We start from the raw sequence: 16,376 nt of genomic DNA, 5'->3' as shown, positions 1-16,376 counted from the left end.
TCAACATCAACTGCTCAGAGGATACTGTGAATCAGGCCTTCATGGTCAAATTGCTGCAAAGAAACCACTACTAAAGGACACCAATAATAAGAAGAGACTTGCTTGGGCCAAGAAACATGAGCAATGGACATTAGGCCGGTGGAAATCTGTCCATTTGAGATTTTTGGTTCCAACCGCCGTGTCTTTGTGAGACGCAGAGTAGGTGAGCGGATGATCTGGTTCGCGCTGATTGGGACTATCATTTGTTTTTCAACAGGACAATGACCCAACACACCTCCAGGCTGTGTAAGAGCTATTTGACCAAGAAGTAGTGCTGCATCAGATGACCTGGCCTCCACAATCACCTAACCTCAACCCAACTGAGGTGGTTTGGGATAAGTTGGACCGCAGAGTGAAGGAAAAGCAGCCAACAAGTGCTCAGCATGTGTGGGAATACTTTCAAGACTGTTGGAAAAGCATTCCAGGTAAAACTGGTTGAGAGAATGCCAAGAATGTGCAAAGCTGTCATCAAGGCAAAGGGTTGCTACTTTGAAGAATCTCATATATTTTGATTTAACACTTTTGTTACTACATGATAACATATGTCATTTCATAGTTTTGATTTCTTCACTATTATTCTACAATGTAGAAAATAGTAAAAATAAAGAAAACCCTTGAATGAGTAGTTGTGTCCAAACTTTTGACTTGTACTGTACATATTTATACATTTTTTGGTGGGTGGAATTTTCATTGTTGGACATAAAATACTGTAAAAAAAGTTATTTTCAATTAAGAAATCTGTTCCAAATTATTTCCACATGTAATACAGAGACACGATGTGATCATATACACATGTAAAAAAGGTTTGAAATGATGTTTTAGTCAAACATATTTTGGGGGCTTCTTGCAGTCAATTTGCAGTCTACAAATTATTTGTAGTTATGTTACGCCTCCCGACCATCCTCTCAATGTTCCCTTACAAGAAAAAATTATCCCGAGGCTGAATCTAGTAGATGATCCCTGTCATATGCCTTGCCACCATGATACAGTTGAAGTCGGAAGTTTACATACACCTTAGCCAAATACATTTCAACTCAGTTTTTCACAATTCCTGACATTTAATCCTAGTAAAAATTCCCTGTCTTCGGTCAGTTAGGATCACCACTTTATTTTAAGAATGTGAAATGAAATGTCAAAATAATAGTAGTGAGAATGATTTATTTCAGCTTTTATTTATTTAATCACATTCCCATTGGGTCAGAAGTTTACGTACACTCAATAGGTATTTGGTAGCGTTGCCTTTAAATTGTTTAACTTGGGTCAAATGTTTCAAGTAGCCTTCCACAAGCTTCCCACAATAAGTTGGGTGTATTTTGGCTCATTCCTGATGACAGAGCTGGTGTAACTGAGTCAGGTTTGTAGGCCTCCTTGCTCGCACACGCTATTTCAGTTCTGCCCACAAATGTTGTATAGGATTGAGGTCAGGGCTTTGTGATGGCCACTCCAATACCTTGACTTTGTTGTCCTTAAGCCATTTTGCCACAACTTTGGAAGTATGCTTGGGGTCATTGTCCATTTGGAAGACCAATTTGCAACCAAGCTATAACTTCCTGACTGATATCTGAGATGTTGCTTCAATATATCCACATAATTTTCCTCCCTCATGATGTCATCTATTTTGTGAAGTGCACCAGTCCCTCCGGCATTAAAGCACCCCCACAACATGATGCTGCCACCCCCGTGTTTCACGGTTGGGATGGTGTTCCTCAGCTTGCAAGCATCCCCCTTTTTCCTCCTAACATAACAACGGTCATTATGGCCAAACAGTTCTATTTTTGTTTCATCAGACTAAAGGACATTTCTCCAAAAAGTATGATCTTTGTCCCCATGTGCAGTTGCAAACCGTAGTCTGGCTTTTTTATGGCCATTTTGGAGCAGTGGCTTCTTTCTTGCCGAGCTGCCTTTAAGGTCGCACCAAAGTACGTTCATCTCTAGAAGACAGAATGTGTCTCCTTCCTGAGTGGATGACGGCTGCGTGGTCCCATGGTGTTTATACTAGCATACTATTGATTGTACAGATGAATGTGGTACTTTCAGGCGTTTGGAAATTGCTCCCAAGTATGAACCAGACTTGTGGAGGTCTACAATTTTGGGCTGATTTCTTTGGATTTTCCCATGATGTCAAGCAAAGAGGCATTGAGTTTGAAGGTAGGCCTTGAAATACATCCACAAGTACACCTCCAATTGACTCAAAACATGTCAATTAGCCTATCAGAAGCTTCTAAAGCCATGAAATCATTTAATGGAATTTTCCAAGCTGTTTAAAGGCACAGTCAACTTTGTGTATGTAAGCTTCTGACCAACAGGAATTGTGATACAGTGAATTATAAGTGAAATGATCTGTTTGTAAACAATTGTTGGAAAAATGACTTGTGTCATGCACAGAGTAGATGTCCTAACCGACTTGCCAAAACTATAGTTTGTTAAAAAGAAGTGGTTGACAAACAAGTTTTAATGACTCAAACCTATGTAAACTTCCGACTTCAACTGTATATAGGCCTAATGCCTTGATCACACCTACAGGTTCATTACAGAAAATGGTACGCAGCATCTGGATATGTGTCCAATAAAAGGTCAACATTCACCTTCTGCTACCACTTCTGTCAAGCCCACTACCATACAGTTTGATGCATACATTCGATAAATCCAACGACACAGAACGCACTGCAACGGCCTCTGCAAGGCAATGCTGCAAGCCAAACGCAGCGTTCTTTTGGAAATTAATGGCAAATTAAGCATTCCACTGGAAACTAATGTACTTCTGGTGTACCAAGTTTCCAGTGGAATGCTTAATTTGCTTTGCAGCATTGTGTTGGAGGCAGTTGCAGTGTGTGCTGTGTGGTGCATATGTTGGATTTATCAAACGTATGTGTCAAACTGTATGTGTATAATGCTTTGAACACACCGACAGCATCATTGCGCTAAATAGTATGCAGCATCATCTGGATATGTATGCAACGAAAGTTCTACATTCACCTTCTGCTACCATTCCTGTCAAACCGTCTATGCATACAGTTTGACACATAGATTTCAACTTATGCACCACACCAAATGCACTACAACTGCCTATGCAATGCAATGCTGCAAGGCAAACGCAGCATTTAATTGGAAATGTATGTAATTCTGGTGTACCAGAATGCAATGACACTGTCGGTGTGATCGAAGTGGAACTTAACAGAAATAGCAGAAGGTGAATGTTGAACTTTTGTTGCACACATATTCAGATGATGCTGCGTACCATTTGCAAAAACATATTTTCTCAGCTTTTTTCTCTGTCTATGTTGAGGAGGTCAGAGACCTGGCAGAGTGGTGCCAGGACAACAACCTCTCCCTCAACATGGGCAACATACAAAGGAGTTGATCGTGGACTACAGGAAATGGAGGGCCGAACACGCCTCATTCACATCGATGGGGCTGTAGTGGAACAGGCCAAGAGCTTAAAGTTCCTCAGCGTCCACATCACTAAGGACCTATCATAGTCCAAACACAGTCGAAGAGGGCACGACAAGCCTCTTCTCCCTCAGGAGTCTGAAAAGATTTTACATGGGCCCTCAGATCCTCAACAAGTTATACAGCTGCACCACTGAGAGCATCTTGACTGTCTGCATCACCTCTCACTTACACATAACACGTACACACAACTATATGTGCATATCTACCTCAATTTCCTCATACCCCTGCACATTGACTCGGTACTGGTACCCAATATATATATCCGAGCTTCTGTATCATTGCGTATTTATTCATCTTGTGGTGTTTTTTGTTGTTGTAAGTATTTCACTGTTAGGCTACACCTGTTGTTTTTGAAGCATGTGACAATTAAATGCTGTTTGATGTGTGGGCTTGGAGCTATTCAATGTATGGCCACCAGATGGCATGGGAACCTAGCTTAATTGTTATCCAGGTAGAGCTTGTGGAAATGCGTTGTCTCCCATTGAGCTGTAATAACATAGTAATAATGTAATGTATAGCTTACTGCTCTCTTTCGACAGCTGAAAGTAAAATAATAATATTTCTAATCTTACAAAGTGTACATGAATGGGCATTTGTGTGGGGTATAAATGTAGTCTAAACTAAATGACCTAGATTGTCATATGAGGGTGGCCGTTGCTGGTTTAGGAACCAGCTAATATGCTTGGGCAAGCTTAATAACAATAAGTTACACTGTTTTACAAATGTGCTACATTGTTTCAAAGTATACGTCAATCAAAGCATTTGCGAGTTACAATTGGACAGTTGCTTTGTTAGTAACTCAGTAGGCGTTTCCAAGTCCAGCATTCAGAGAGACGAAAGAAGCTGCTGCGTACAGAAAATGGCTGACAGATTTTCTAGGTTCAACGAAGAACGTGATTTCCAGGTAATGTTAATCAAATATTTAGCAACTAAACACAATATAGTATAAATAATATCAAGAGAATAATTGTGCACATTAATAACACATTTTGAAATGAATCAGGAATCTGTAATAGGTTCAAAGGTATGCTAGCTAGGCTAGTTAGCAGCAACTTGATAGTCCAGTGTTCGACGAGTTGCATTGCTCTCGAGCTCGTCTTGGCCAGCGAGCAATGGATTGAACCCACAACTACCAATTCTTTAGCACGTGGTTAGTGGATACACAATAATATTAGTCATTTTGACAAAGTGAACCGAGTGACCTTGGGGAAATGAGCTAACTACATCGAGCTAGCTAACATTAGTTGGCTGGCTAGCTGTCACATTGTTGGTGCTGACAATGACAACAATGACAATGTACATTTAACAGACGGTCTTATTCTGAGCGATTTCCAGTTAGTGCATTCATCTTAAATTAGCTTGCTAGGTGGGACAAACACATCACAGTCATAGTAACATTCCTCATTGTAGCTATTAGCAAAGTCCGAGCTCGTAAGTAGGAAACATGGCTTCTACTGTACTGTAGCCACCATCCATGGAACTACATACCCCCTACCTGGCTGTGCAACATTCGGGCGAGTTGAGAATAATATGTGTAATGTTAGCGCTAACTACATGTATCGTTTGCAGCTAGCTAGCTACGCCGCTTGTTGGTGAATCCTGCACCCACAATGTATTCGCTTTTGTTAACTACTAGTAGGGTACATATAAGGTCAGCGGATTCCCTTCTCAGTTTCTCGACATTGCTGGGTATGTGTTTTGCTTCTGTTCTGCTGATGTCAGATTGACCAGTTATGCCAACTAGTTCACGCATTTCTTGGCATGTTACATCTAATGGGCTACAAATTTAACTGTATTGCTGGCAGCACCACAACACTAACTATTAACCTCACCATACGCAATGAATGTATTCCGATTAGTTGGTGTCCTGTCGTCACCCTTATAATCTGTTGGTCTTCCAGTGTGTAATTTCTGCCGCCGTTGCTAGTGAATACATAGAGTATTTAGAATAGAACATGTCAGTGATTATGTTGTGGTCTTCAGCAATGTTCCCTCAAATGTTTTTAAGCTCTGAGCAAATTTCAAGTCTGCTGAGTGGAAACTTGAACTTTGTGAAAATTCTGTGCAACTTCCCGTACATGTTTACTGTGAACACTGAGGCTGTACCTGCTTTAAGTTACAATTTTAACAGAGCCATAGTAGCCTACATTGCCAATTTGATCATAATGTAGGCCTACCACCATCAAAACAATGGCGAAAATGCATCCCATAACATTTTAACATGGAAATAGCTGTTCTATCATTCAGCCTACAGTAGCAGCCATTGTATATAGACTTGTTTATACTGTATTATTGACTGTATGTTTGTTTTACTCCATGTGTAACTCTGTGTCGTTGTATCTGTCGAACTGCTTTGCTTTATCTTGGCCAGGTCGCAATTGTAAATGAGAACTTGTTCTCAACTTGCCTACCTGGTTAAATAAAGGTGAAATACAAATAAAAATAAATACAATTGTAGACCTTAATTCCATGAGACTTTTGAAAATTGATATACAAAGCTTGCCATTAACCTGTTTATCAACTTGTGCTTCAGACAAGGAGGTGACTGAAAATGTTGTTTGATGCAAGAAACCACTTTACAAAATGCATTATTATTCCCATACCATTATTACAGATCATCAGACAAGTTATGCTACCCTCTGCCTATTGGCTACTTAGCTTATTCAAGCCTGTCTCAAAATACAATAGTGCCCCTTTAAGACATAAATAAAGCTCTTTACCTGACTCTGGTTACAATGTCTAGAAATGTACACATTTTGTTCTCTCGTAGGAAGCATTCACTCCCCTATTGCTGACTACAAATGACTGGGCTAATAACTCACTAACTAGCAAAGGATATGAACAACATTTTCACATGTGGCTACATGCAGCTCTAGCTTTGATCTCAAAACAAGCGCATCCAGTCACGACCGCTAATGCTGCAAACACAGTCCAGTTCAAAGTAAATGGCACCGATCCATATGTCAATGGTCTAATTGCATATAGGCCTACTGCAGCTCTGATTGTTTATGCTGCACCGGTCTGTGTAGAGTACGGGCGGAGTAGTGTGTGTTAATGCAATAGAATCCTACTCAGATGTATTCTGCCTACAACAAAATCTCTTGCATAGTTTGTTTTGGTATGTTGAATTGAAAGTGGCTATTGCATTGATTCGAACACATTTGCCACAGTAAAGGGAAATGTTGATAGTGTTAACTCTAGAACAGTGGTCACCAACCTTTTCTGAGTCAAGATCACTTTGAGTCAAAATGCAACCTGAGATCTAACATGACTTAAAATTAAACCCTTGCAAAATTAACTGATTAAAAACAGTACTGTCGCAATGAGGCTTGTGCCATAAGCTATAGGCCCAATAGATTATCACCACATATTGGCTTTGCTTGAATTTCCCTGCCAGTGCATTGTTCTTGTTGGGGCCATTTAAAAAATAAAATATGTATAAAATAAAAAAAATTGGGGTAGGCTACATGATCACATCGGTCGGTAATAGATTACTTGTGAAGCACAGCTGAGTGAGCTTACATTTAAATAATTTGCTTTTTATTTTACTGTGCTGGGAGAAAGCAGCAAACTGAGGGTCTGCCTCTCAACATCCCTCCACTTTCCCTTTCCTCCACTGACCAAAAAATGACACTGTCTACCAGCTGATAGCGAAACTTGAGTCACACCCCATTATTTTTGTCTCATGCACAAATTCATGTTACTCCTATGAACAGAGAAAGTGAAATATTCCTTGATATTAAAAAAGACCCAAACCGCTAATAACAACAACGCAAGCCCATAGATACATATTCCAACTCATTCATTACTGCTGCAGTACTTGTAGCGCTGAGTGGAAATAGGAAAAACTTAATTTTATGGCTTAAAAGTGTTAAATACAACATGTTGAGAGTGCTGAGTAAGAACTTGAACATGAACTCACTCATGAAAACGGCAGCTCTTTGCTGTATTCATTGATAGTTTCTCTCTAGTCGTGGTTTTAAACATTTTGAAATCATATAGTATCAACTTTGCTGTAGCTTTCTTTTATGCCTGCTACGTCTCTGCAGACATGGTCATCTGAGCCATCCGATTGGCCAGCGTTAGGCCTATAGTGCACTTGATTTGCTCTTTGGGCCCGTCAGGAAGGCAGAGTTTGTACTTTGACACATGAAATGGTTCAAAATGGCAACAGTTCACCTACCCGGTGGGCAGGGCAGCTGTATTGTACAGCCCGAGACAACAAAACAAAAATGAATAGGAACACAAGGCTTTATCGTTGGGTTTTTTGTAGAAATGTTTGGCGATCTACTAGGAATGCCTTGGAAATCGTGATCGACCTGTTGGTGACCACTGCTCTAGAAAGTTAAGTTCCATCTCGTGCTTCTCTCTGTGGGCAGATATTTCTGCATGCAGTCATGGGGGAGCTGCATGCTCTACTGCACGCACGCGCAGCTTAGAGGGAACATTGGTCTTCAGTCATGGTTGTCAAAGTAGCTAAGAGTTTGAGAGATTGGGACAAGTTGTGCTGCATTGTGTGCCACTGTCAAAAATGTGCACGTCCTGTGCCAGTTTCTTATATTTTGGCATCCTACCACTGCAATGATCATGTTACATTGCGTCAAATTGGGATAACCTACATACCTTTCAAACTAATTCCCTTGGGTTAAAGCTGCCCAAAGTTCTGGCAAAAGATCTGCTTGCCTTCATGGCTGTGTTGTTTTACTTTACCCTACTTTAGTTGGTGTTGGCACTGGTCTGGGCTTATGCTTGTATTTGTGGGCAGCTGGAGCCGTCTACCCACAAGCAGCTTTGGTTGTCTGCTACTCACACTTGTCCTTGACCATAGGAAACGCTCAAACTCTTGTCAAATGTGTTGCTCTGTCACCACCCTATAGTAAAGTCCACTACTAGGCTATATAAAGCAGGGCCATAGATGTATTCTACCAGTTTATTGTACACTGCATAGTGTTTTCTGTTCATTGAGTTCACATTGTTAGAGAGCGAATGTTTCCAAAAGAGTCCTGCCACAGTCAGTAATGCTCGCTAGTTGCTAGGTCCCAATGTAATATAACTCTGCAAATATAAGGTGTCCGTGATACAGAACATGATTAAATGGTGTGCTTTGATATAGCCTACATTGACTTTTTTTTATTGACTGTGTCTGTGATGAATTATGTCTTGCCCTTCAGTCCTCCAATGAATGTCTGTGGCATACTTCCATCTCAAATACCTGCGGCCTATTTGGTGAATGAATGAATTTAGCTCAAGATGTTTCTTAAATATTCATGCCAACACTTCTCTTTTGCAAGGTGTGAGAGAAGGTAGAGTTTGGGGGGGTTGTCGCTGCAGGTTACACTGCGCAATTGAATGTTGAACGTTTCCCATTAACTCGCCTAAATCTCCCTGCTCTGCTCTCACATGCCCTTGCAAGCAAATCTATCCGTCTGCAAAAATGACACATCAGTCATGCCCCTGTCTCATGCTTGTTATGAAAAGCTGTTTGTGTTTCATATTGACTTTCTTCTTCCGTTCCTGAACCCAGCAGAATTCTGCTCTCCTAATGAGGCTTAGAACACGTTATGCCAACTGCCCTGTTTTATCCCTGTTTGTTCTTTGGGGTTTTGATATTTATAAACCTGTGATCAATTTAGTTTTTTATTTAAGCTATGTCTAACTTGACACATTCCCTAAGTGTTTTTAGCAGCCCTTAAGTGAGATATTTTGACAAATGAGACTAGGGGCTTATTTTTCTAAGTGATGGCAGCACCTATTTTTGGACGGGAAGTTTTCTATTTGCTTTTGGGTGCTCTTTAACGCTGCCCTCACCCAAGAACTGATTGAATGATCCAAGCTAAAATACCAGATCAAGAATGTAGAACAAGGAAATTACGGGAGATTTCTATTTCCAAGCTGTTGGTTACCTAGTGGTCAGCATGGTTGTCAGCTTCTCTGGACAAGAAACAGCACTTCAATAATTTTATTTTGTGTTAGTGTGGACAGCCACTGGCCACTCTCATGGTGTCTACAGATCTGTGGCTGGGCATCCTGTGCAGCTGCCGTGGGGTGGGGTTAGGACTAGGAGAGGCAGCACCAGCACACACGGTCTGTTGTGTGGCCTCAGAGCCCAGTGAAGACTGCTCCAGACCAGCTGTTCCCAGCATGCAGTCTGCCAGCCACAGGCCCAATCACACACCACGCCTCCTCACACCACCCTACCTCCTGTGAGGAGCAGAAGACAGAGGCGTGAGGTCGGCCCAGCCTCACACAGCCAGAGCCAAACCAGTCTGCTGCCGTGATACTGCTCCGTCTCAAACTGTCGCAGTCAGTGTTCACACTCTGCTGCCTTCATTCCATCTGGAGCATTCTGTATTTCCGCGATCTATTGTCTCTCCAAACACTCTGGGTTTCTAAGAATTTGTGAACTTTCTGCTGTCCTGGGTTCCATCATAGTGGGTTTCTCCTAGCTGTGCCCAGACACCCAGTCTGTAATTTTCTCCCACTACCTCAACACTACAACACTCTCCCTTGATGCAGTTGTTGGCTTGATTTCCCAGAAATAATGAGGGGTTTCAATTGTTCTTTTATGAATGTGTATCGTACCTCCAATACTCCTCTACCTGATCAGCTCTGTGGTGGTTGGATGATATGTGATACTGGGATTATGGGCTTGAATGGTTCTGGGGAATACAGACCCCGGTGGGAAGTGTGGCACTTACCAATCTGCCTTCTCTGGTCGGAGCTCATTCCTCAGATGCTGCTGAGGCCAGCTTTTCCCCCTCTCGTTAAAGAATATGAGGGGGAATTGGGGAGGTGGCTTGATGAGCAAGGACAATGAGACTGGGCATTCATGCCCCGAGTGACCTATGTTTGTCATGCAAACTCTGCAGCACTTGGGTTCTTGAGAGGAAAATTAAATGTTTCGTGTTTGATTTACAATGAAGCCGTCTGCACTTTTCAACGGCTTGATGATGTGATCAGGGTGCAGAAACGCCTCATCCAGGATTTGTGTGTCCCAGTGGGGACCTCAGAGCCCATGTATGGCTGCCTTACTGGCTCTTGCTGAGTGTTGTCTCTCTGGTGGGGAGCCCTAGGGCAGGCCATATGTTCCAGTGCGTGGAAGATGGGGTCTGCTTGTGAGTGTGGAAGCACAACTGTTCTTCTGAGTCATGTGGCTAAGAAGTTGCTCCATTGGATTGAAACTAAGAGTGAATTTATGATGCTTGTTAACTCTTGTTAGATGATGATGTATGTATGTTACGCTACTTCGTAGGGCTGGGAATCGACCTCCCGATATGATATTATCACGATACTTAGCCTAGGTGCCGATACAATATGTATTGCGATTCTATATGTATTGCGATTTCAATTATTATATATTTTTTTATTGGATTTTTGGTGCAGGTACAGCCAACTAGTGCAAAAATAATATTGCGATATTGAAGATGTATTGTCAAAAATAATATCAAAATATGTAACTATTTCTAGTCCAGGATACCCAGTCGCTCAGTATTCGCCAGGTGTTTCTCTCCTGGTCTACACAAGAGCCCGCTGCCAAGCGACACTGCACTGCACAAGCAAAACCCAGAGATCCACTGACAGTCGGTCTAACTTCAGCCTGTGTACACAGACATCTCATCCCACCCATCTCATAGAAAGCCCATTGATTCAGACTAAATTGTCATTGGGGCTCAGGCATGTTGCATGTTATAACACTATGCAGAGCATACTGCTCAGTATTCAGAGCAGCCACCTAGTCTCTCTTCCTTCATGTGTCTACCACCAGACTCGGTCTGAGCAGCAGACCTCCCCTAATGTGGGGTCATTCGAGGTAAGCATCCATTTCACTGTAGGCAGTGGTTGTGGAAACTCTCAGTTACAGGTTTAGATGGATGTTTATTTGTTTTTAATGCCACAATATTTGTTTTGCTTTAGTGAGTGGTGAAATTAGACCAGAGACAGAGGGGAGATGAGAGAGGACCAGCAGGCAGCAGTGTGAAGATTGTTGCTGGAGCTGCAGCCGGTCACACATTTAGGCATTCTGATCACTTCAGAAAATCAAGAGTTGTGTGTCCCGAATGGTAAATAACCCCCTCCCTTCGCTCTAAGGAACTGCCTCTCCCTAATGGAATTCTCCAAAACAAACATGCTGATGCAGCTTGCCCTCCAACTGAAATAATGACCTGTTTTAATATGGGCTCGGACAGCGGTTTGAGGGTTGTTTGTACCCGTTTTAATATGGGCTCGGACAGCGGTTTGAGGGTTGTTTGTACCCGTTTTAATATGGGCTCGGACAGTGGTTTGAGGGTTGTTTGTACCCGTTTTAATATGGGCTCGGACAGTGGTTTGAGGGTTGCTTGTACCCGTTTTAATATGGGCTCGGACAGCGGTTTGAGGGTTGTTTGTACCCGTTTTAATATGGGCTCGGACAGCGGTTTGAGGGTTGTTTGTACCCGTTTTAATATGGGCTCGGACAGCGGTTTGAGGGTTGCTTGTACCCGTTTTAATATGGGCTCGGACAGCGGTTTGAGGGTTGTTTGTACCCGTTTTAATATGGGCTCGGACAGCGGTTTGAGGGTTGTTTGTACCCGTTTTTTAATATGGGCTCGGACAGCGGTTTGAGGGTTGTTTGTACCCGTTTTAATATGGGCTCGGACAGCGGTTTGAGGGTTGTTTGTACCCGTTTTAATATGGGCTCGGACAGCGGTTTGAGGGTTGCTTGTACCCGTTTTAATATGGGCTCGGACAGCGGTTTGAGGGTTGTTTGTACCCGTTTTAATATGGGCTCGGACAGACGTTTGAGGGTCGTTTGTACCCGTTTTAATATGGGCTCGGACAGCGGTGTGAGGGTTGTTTGTACCCGTTTTAAATAGTGTCATCCTTGTATCTCATGTAAAGCTTTACTGTGGTATAGATCATGTTGTCTGGTTAGAAATAAGGGAACAGGTGATCCGTTTTGAATTTAATCCTGGATTTGCACTGAAGGTTTGAGCTACAATACCGTGATCTATTGTAGTTAGGCTAGTATCTGTGTTCTTCAGTGGATCCCCCAGTTGTAAAGATGAAGTGGTAGTAGACTCAGTAGGTGAGTAGACAGTCACTGCTGCTGGCGGCCGCCTCTACAAACTTCAGAGCTCATCAGAAGACGTCCCGCGGGTTCTAATCCACTTCAGCTTGATGTTCTGTAATAAAAAGGTAATAGAAATGGCTCCTCCTCTGAGGTTCTGTGTTCAACTCAATAAGCCCCACAGGGCTCTACAGTGATGCGATTTTACTCAAATATTTGTCATTGTGTTTCTAAATTTCTCTGGGTGCGCCAACATTGTTCAACTTAGGCGCACACGTGCTACTCGTAACAAAAGGTCAGCGTATAGCCCCACCTCAGTCGTCTCAAACCATTTGATAAAGTCAGTACCGCAGCACGACCCAAGCCTCAAATAGACTCGGAGCAAAGGGATATGGGGCTCCGGATCTCTGTGTTATTGAACACACTGGAACAGTGGCTTTCAGTCAGTCTAATTGAACACATTGAAAGAACATTGCCTTGTGTCTTCCAGTCATTCAGTCTCAGCAGGTTGAAGGTCAAAGAGGAATCGCATCTGCTTTCCAAGGTGACCTTCACGTGCCATTCTGCTGCCTCTGCTTTGAGGGGTAATGTGTCTCATCTGGGAACGGAGACTGTATAGAATACCCACCTAGTGGAAGGAGTGACACGCTCATTACTCGTCTCGTGATGTCGTCCTCAGGTCAAGGACCCTGTCTCATACAAATGGGATGCATCGTTTTTGCATCCGTCTGCCCTGAAAAATACAAATAATTCAATTAATTCTAGCTCTCCAATTTGTTCCCCCTCATTGCAGACAGTGAAGTGAAATGGGTTAGATCTCTGCACTGTCCTCATGGCATTTGAAATGTTGTGGTAATCTAGCTACACACACACACACTCTAGCCTATTATTCTGTACCGCTGTAACCTGCTTAACCACTCAGGGTGAACGTTAGGTTTCCATCTGTCTTGTAAGATATGGTGCTCTTCAACTGTCAAACTTAGGCAGTAAAGAACCTTATCTCAACAGTGTGTGTGCGTGCATTAATATGTGTCTTTGGTAGGCATCTATATGTGTTTTAACATGTCCATTTCATCCCCTTTTGATTGTGTGTTTTCTGTGTAATTTTGAAATGTTTTAGCCTCTTGGGAGGTGAAATGGTTTCACTTCCATTAAGGGAACAAAGAAACAGGAGTTTCTCTTTTGCAGACGGTTCCATTTTCCTCTGGTTTTTGTTCCCTCTGGATTTTCACTGCTGTCTCTCTCTCTCGCGCTGTCTCTCTCTCTCTCTCGCGCTGTCTCTCTCTCTCTCTCGCGCTGTCTCTCTCTCTCTCTCTCGCGCTGTCTCTCTCTCTCTCTCGCGCTGTCTCTCTCTCTCTCTCGCGCTGTCTCTCTCTCTCTCGCGCTGTCTCTCTCTCTCTCGCGCTGTCTCTCTCTCTCGCGCTGTCTCGCGCTGTCTCTCTCTCTCTCGCGCTGTCTCTCTCTCTCTCTCTCGCGCTGTCTCTCTCTCTCTCTCTCTCGCGCTGTCTCTCTCTCTCGCGCGCTCTCTCTGTCTAGTTGTGTTTTAGCTGTCTGGTGTCTAACCCTCTGTCCCCATGTCTTCTCTCCTAGGGGGGAAATCACTTTGACCAGTATGAAGAGGGCCAGTTGGAGCTGGAGCAGGCGTCCCTGGACAAGCCCATAGAATCGGTAAGGCCGCATCCTTCACCCCTGCACCCTTTAGGACAAGCCCAACTTGAAACTGTGTGTGTGTGAGAGAATGGATGATTGGTCCAGAGAGAGCGGAATAAGAGCCTTGCCCCCTTCCTTCACCCTGTACTGCCTGTGTGATACACGTCCAGTGTTCCCTTGACAACCCATTCTCCCTACCCAATCAGTAGAATCACTGTATACCCCCTCCCTTCCCAAGCCCTCTGCTTCCTGTGCCATTTCCTGTGTGATAGCTCTTAGCTGGATGAACAGGATTATTTTTTCATTATTATTCATTATTATATTTGACTTTAATTGTAGATCTTAACTCTGAATGTGCGTGTGTCTTTTTTAGCCCGTTTTCAGTCATCCAGGCACTAGTACACCAGATTGTTAGAGTGGAGTGGACAAGGCACTGTTACCAGTCTATAGTTTAAATACCTTCCAATCACTCTGTTAAAAGGGCAGTGTACAGTAAAATGGTGTTTGTGTATGTCCTCTAGGGAAGCGTGAGGTCCATGAGTTTAGTGGTGGAAGATTGCTAATCGCTGTTTGCCTCCCCTGCCCTCGGTGCTAAATTACACCGTGGCTATTTAGCAATAAAGGCCATTTGTACAAACCTCTCTAGCCCCCTCTACGACACGCACACACACACTCTCCCATAGTTAATTGTGGCTTGCTAGTACCCTAGCCACTGAAACACTATCATGAGATGGACATACTCATGAGGGGTCCTGTTCATGAATCAAATCAAATCTAATACTCTCTGGGCTAACAAGATTAGAAGCGTAGCACACAATTGCATACTCGCATACATGTTCACAACACATACACACACACTGGGGGGGGTACAGGGGAATCAGATGTGGTCTGATTGTTCTGCTCTGACCTGATTTGGTAAAGGAAAGGGACTCAGTGCCTTATCTACTCCACATCAAGAGAAGAGAAGAGAAGAGGTGTAGGCTTGGAGATGGAAGTGTATGTTTAGTATTTGTGTGTGTGGAGTTTGTGTACTCTGTGTTTGTGTGTATATAGGACCGTTATCTCAGAACATTACAGTATTGTACACAACTTGGGGTGTTCGACATTTCTCTCCTGCAGCGAATTGGCCCCTATTAGCTAAGCAGCAATGACCCGGTTTGTATTTGCACGCTCTGCTTTCCTACTCCCATCTTTTAGGGTTTCCTTGTAACGCTTCTCTTACTGTCTTTCTGTCCTCACATCACTCTATGTCTTTCTGCTCTCTCTCAATCCATCTCCTCTGTTCTTTTCATGCACCTATGTTCAAACAATTCTTTCTCTCTCTCTACGACACAGTGATTCGGTGTACAGTACCCTCTGTCATTCTGTGCTGGCATGGTGCTTGTGCAACTGGGACTGCATTTTTCGCTGACGAGGCACATGGATAATATCGCAGGCAGCTCTTTTCTCTCACTCCCCCTTCCATCTCTCCCTCCCCCTTTCTCTCCGTGTCTCTCTCTCTCTGAAGCACCACGGAGAGCAGGCCTGAACTCCACTCTTGTCTCCACAACCTCTAATCCGTCTCCTCCTCAGGGCATAGTGGATGTCCTCTGACTACAACTATTGATCTGATTCTGAGCATCTCAAGGCACAGCAGAACAGTATCTTAGCCCAGCTGCATTGAGAGTTCATGGCGAGAGTTCCAGCTACATTGATAAATAAAGCTTTACTTACAAGTAGGTACGAGGAGGGTTTTTAGGCTTTTGTTTTAAACTATATACAGCCAGTCTACATCGAAACGCCACACACCCACACAACTATACCTCTAGACGTTGAGAGCTAGCCTTAAGCATGTAGCTGTAACAAAGCCAAATTATGCAGCCAGGCACTCTGGTGTAAATAATCCTGTGTCTGTTGTGAGGCACATAGGCAGCAGCAGTAACAACAGCGGTAACAGCAAGGTCAGTCTGTCCTTCTCCTAGCTCTGTTGTTATCCTGCTGCTCTGAAAGCATTACTAAGCCATGCTAAAAAGGCTTCCTTTATGAAATGTGAGGGAGAAACTCCTGTCTGGCCCTGACCATTTCTCCAATGGTCTTCATATGACTCATATATCATGGTGGGCGGATTGACCAAACTAAGCTGAGCCACGTAGCACCAACCCACTCACTGGCTCAGGAGCCCACTGTGGGTGGGCGGTAGAGAGGAGTG

General features: G+C 43.3%; 1 protein-coding gene across 4 annotated transcripts in view; it reads left to right on the top strand.

Annotated features, from left to right (window-relative positions):
- Positions 1-4,293: 4,293 nt before the first annotated feature.
- The window catches only part of LOC115110304 (G patch domain containing 8), a 34,884-nt gene continuing 22,801 nt past the window's right edge, over positions 4,294-16,376 (top strand). The window contains exons 1-2 of one of the 4 annotated variants that reach the window (XM_029635830.2): positions 4,294-4,396; positions 14,129-14,206. In XM_029635830.2, coding sequence (XP_029491690.2) covers positions 4,352-4,396; positions 14,129-14,206 — 123 coding nt within the window. In that variant the 5' untranslated portion in view covers positions 4,294-4,351. The other 3 variants (XM_065010103.1, XM_065010104.1, XM_065010105.1) reach the window with 3 other exon arrangements.

This window comes from Oncorhynchus nerka, linkage group LG26, assembly GCF_034236695.1.
Source record: "Oncorhynchus nerka isolate Pitt River linkage group LG26, Oner_Uvic_2.0, whole genome shotgun sequence".
Classification (NCBI taxonomy): domain Eukaryota; kingdom Metazoa; phylum Chordata; class Actinopteri; order Salmoniformes; family Salmonidae; genus Oncorhynchus; species Oncorhynchus nerka.
The sequence above is the reverse complement of the archived record's forward strand: the minus strand, read 5'-3'. Positions and strand labels throughout refer to the sequence as shown.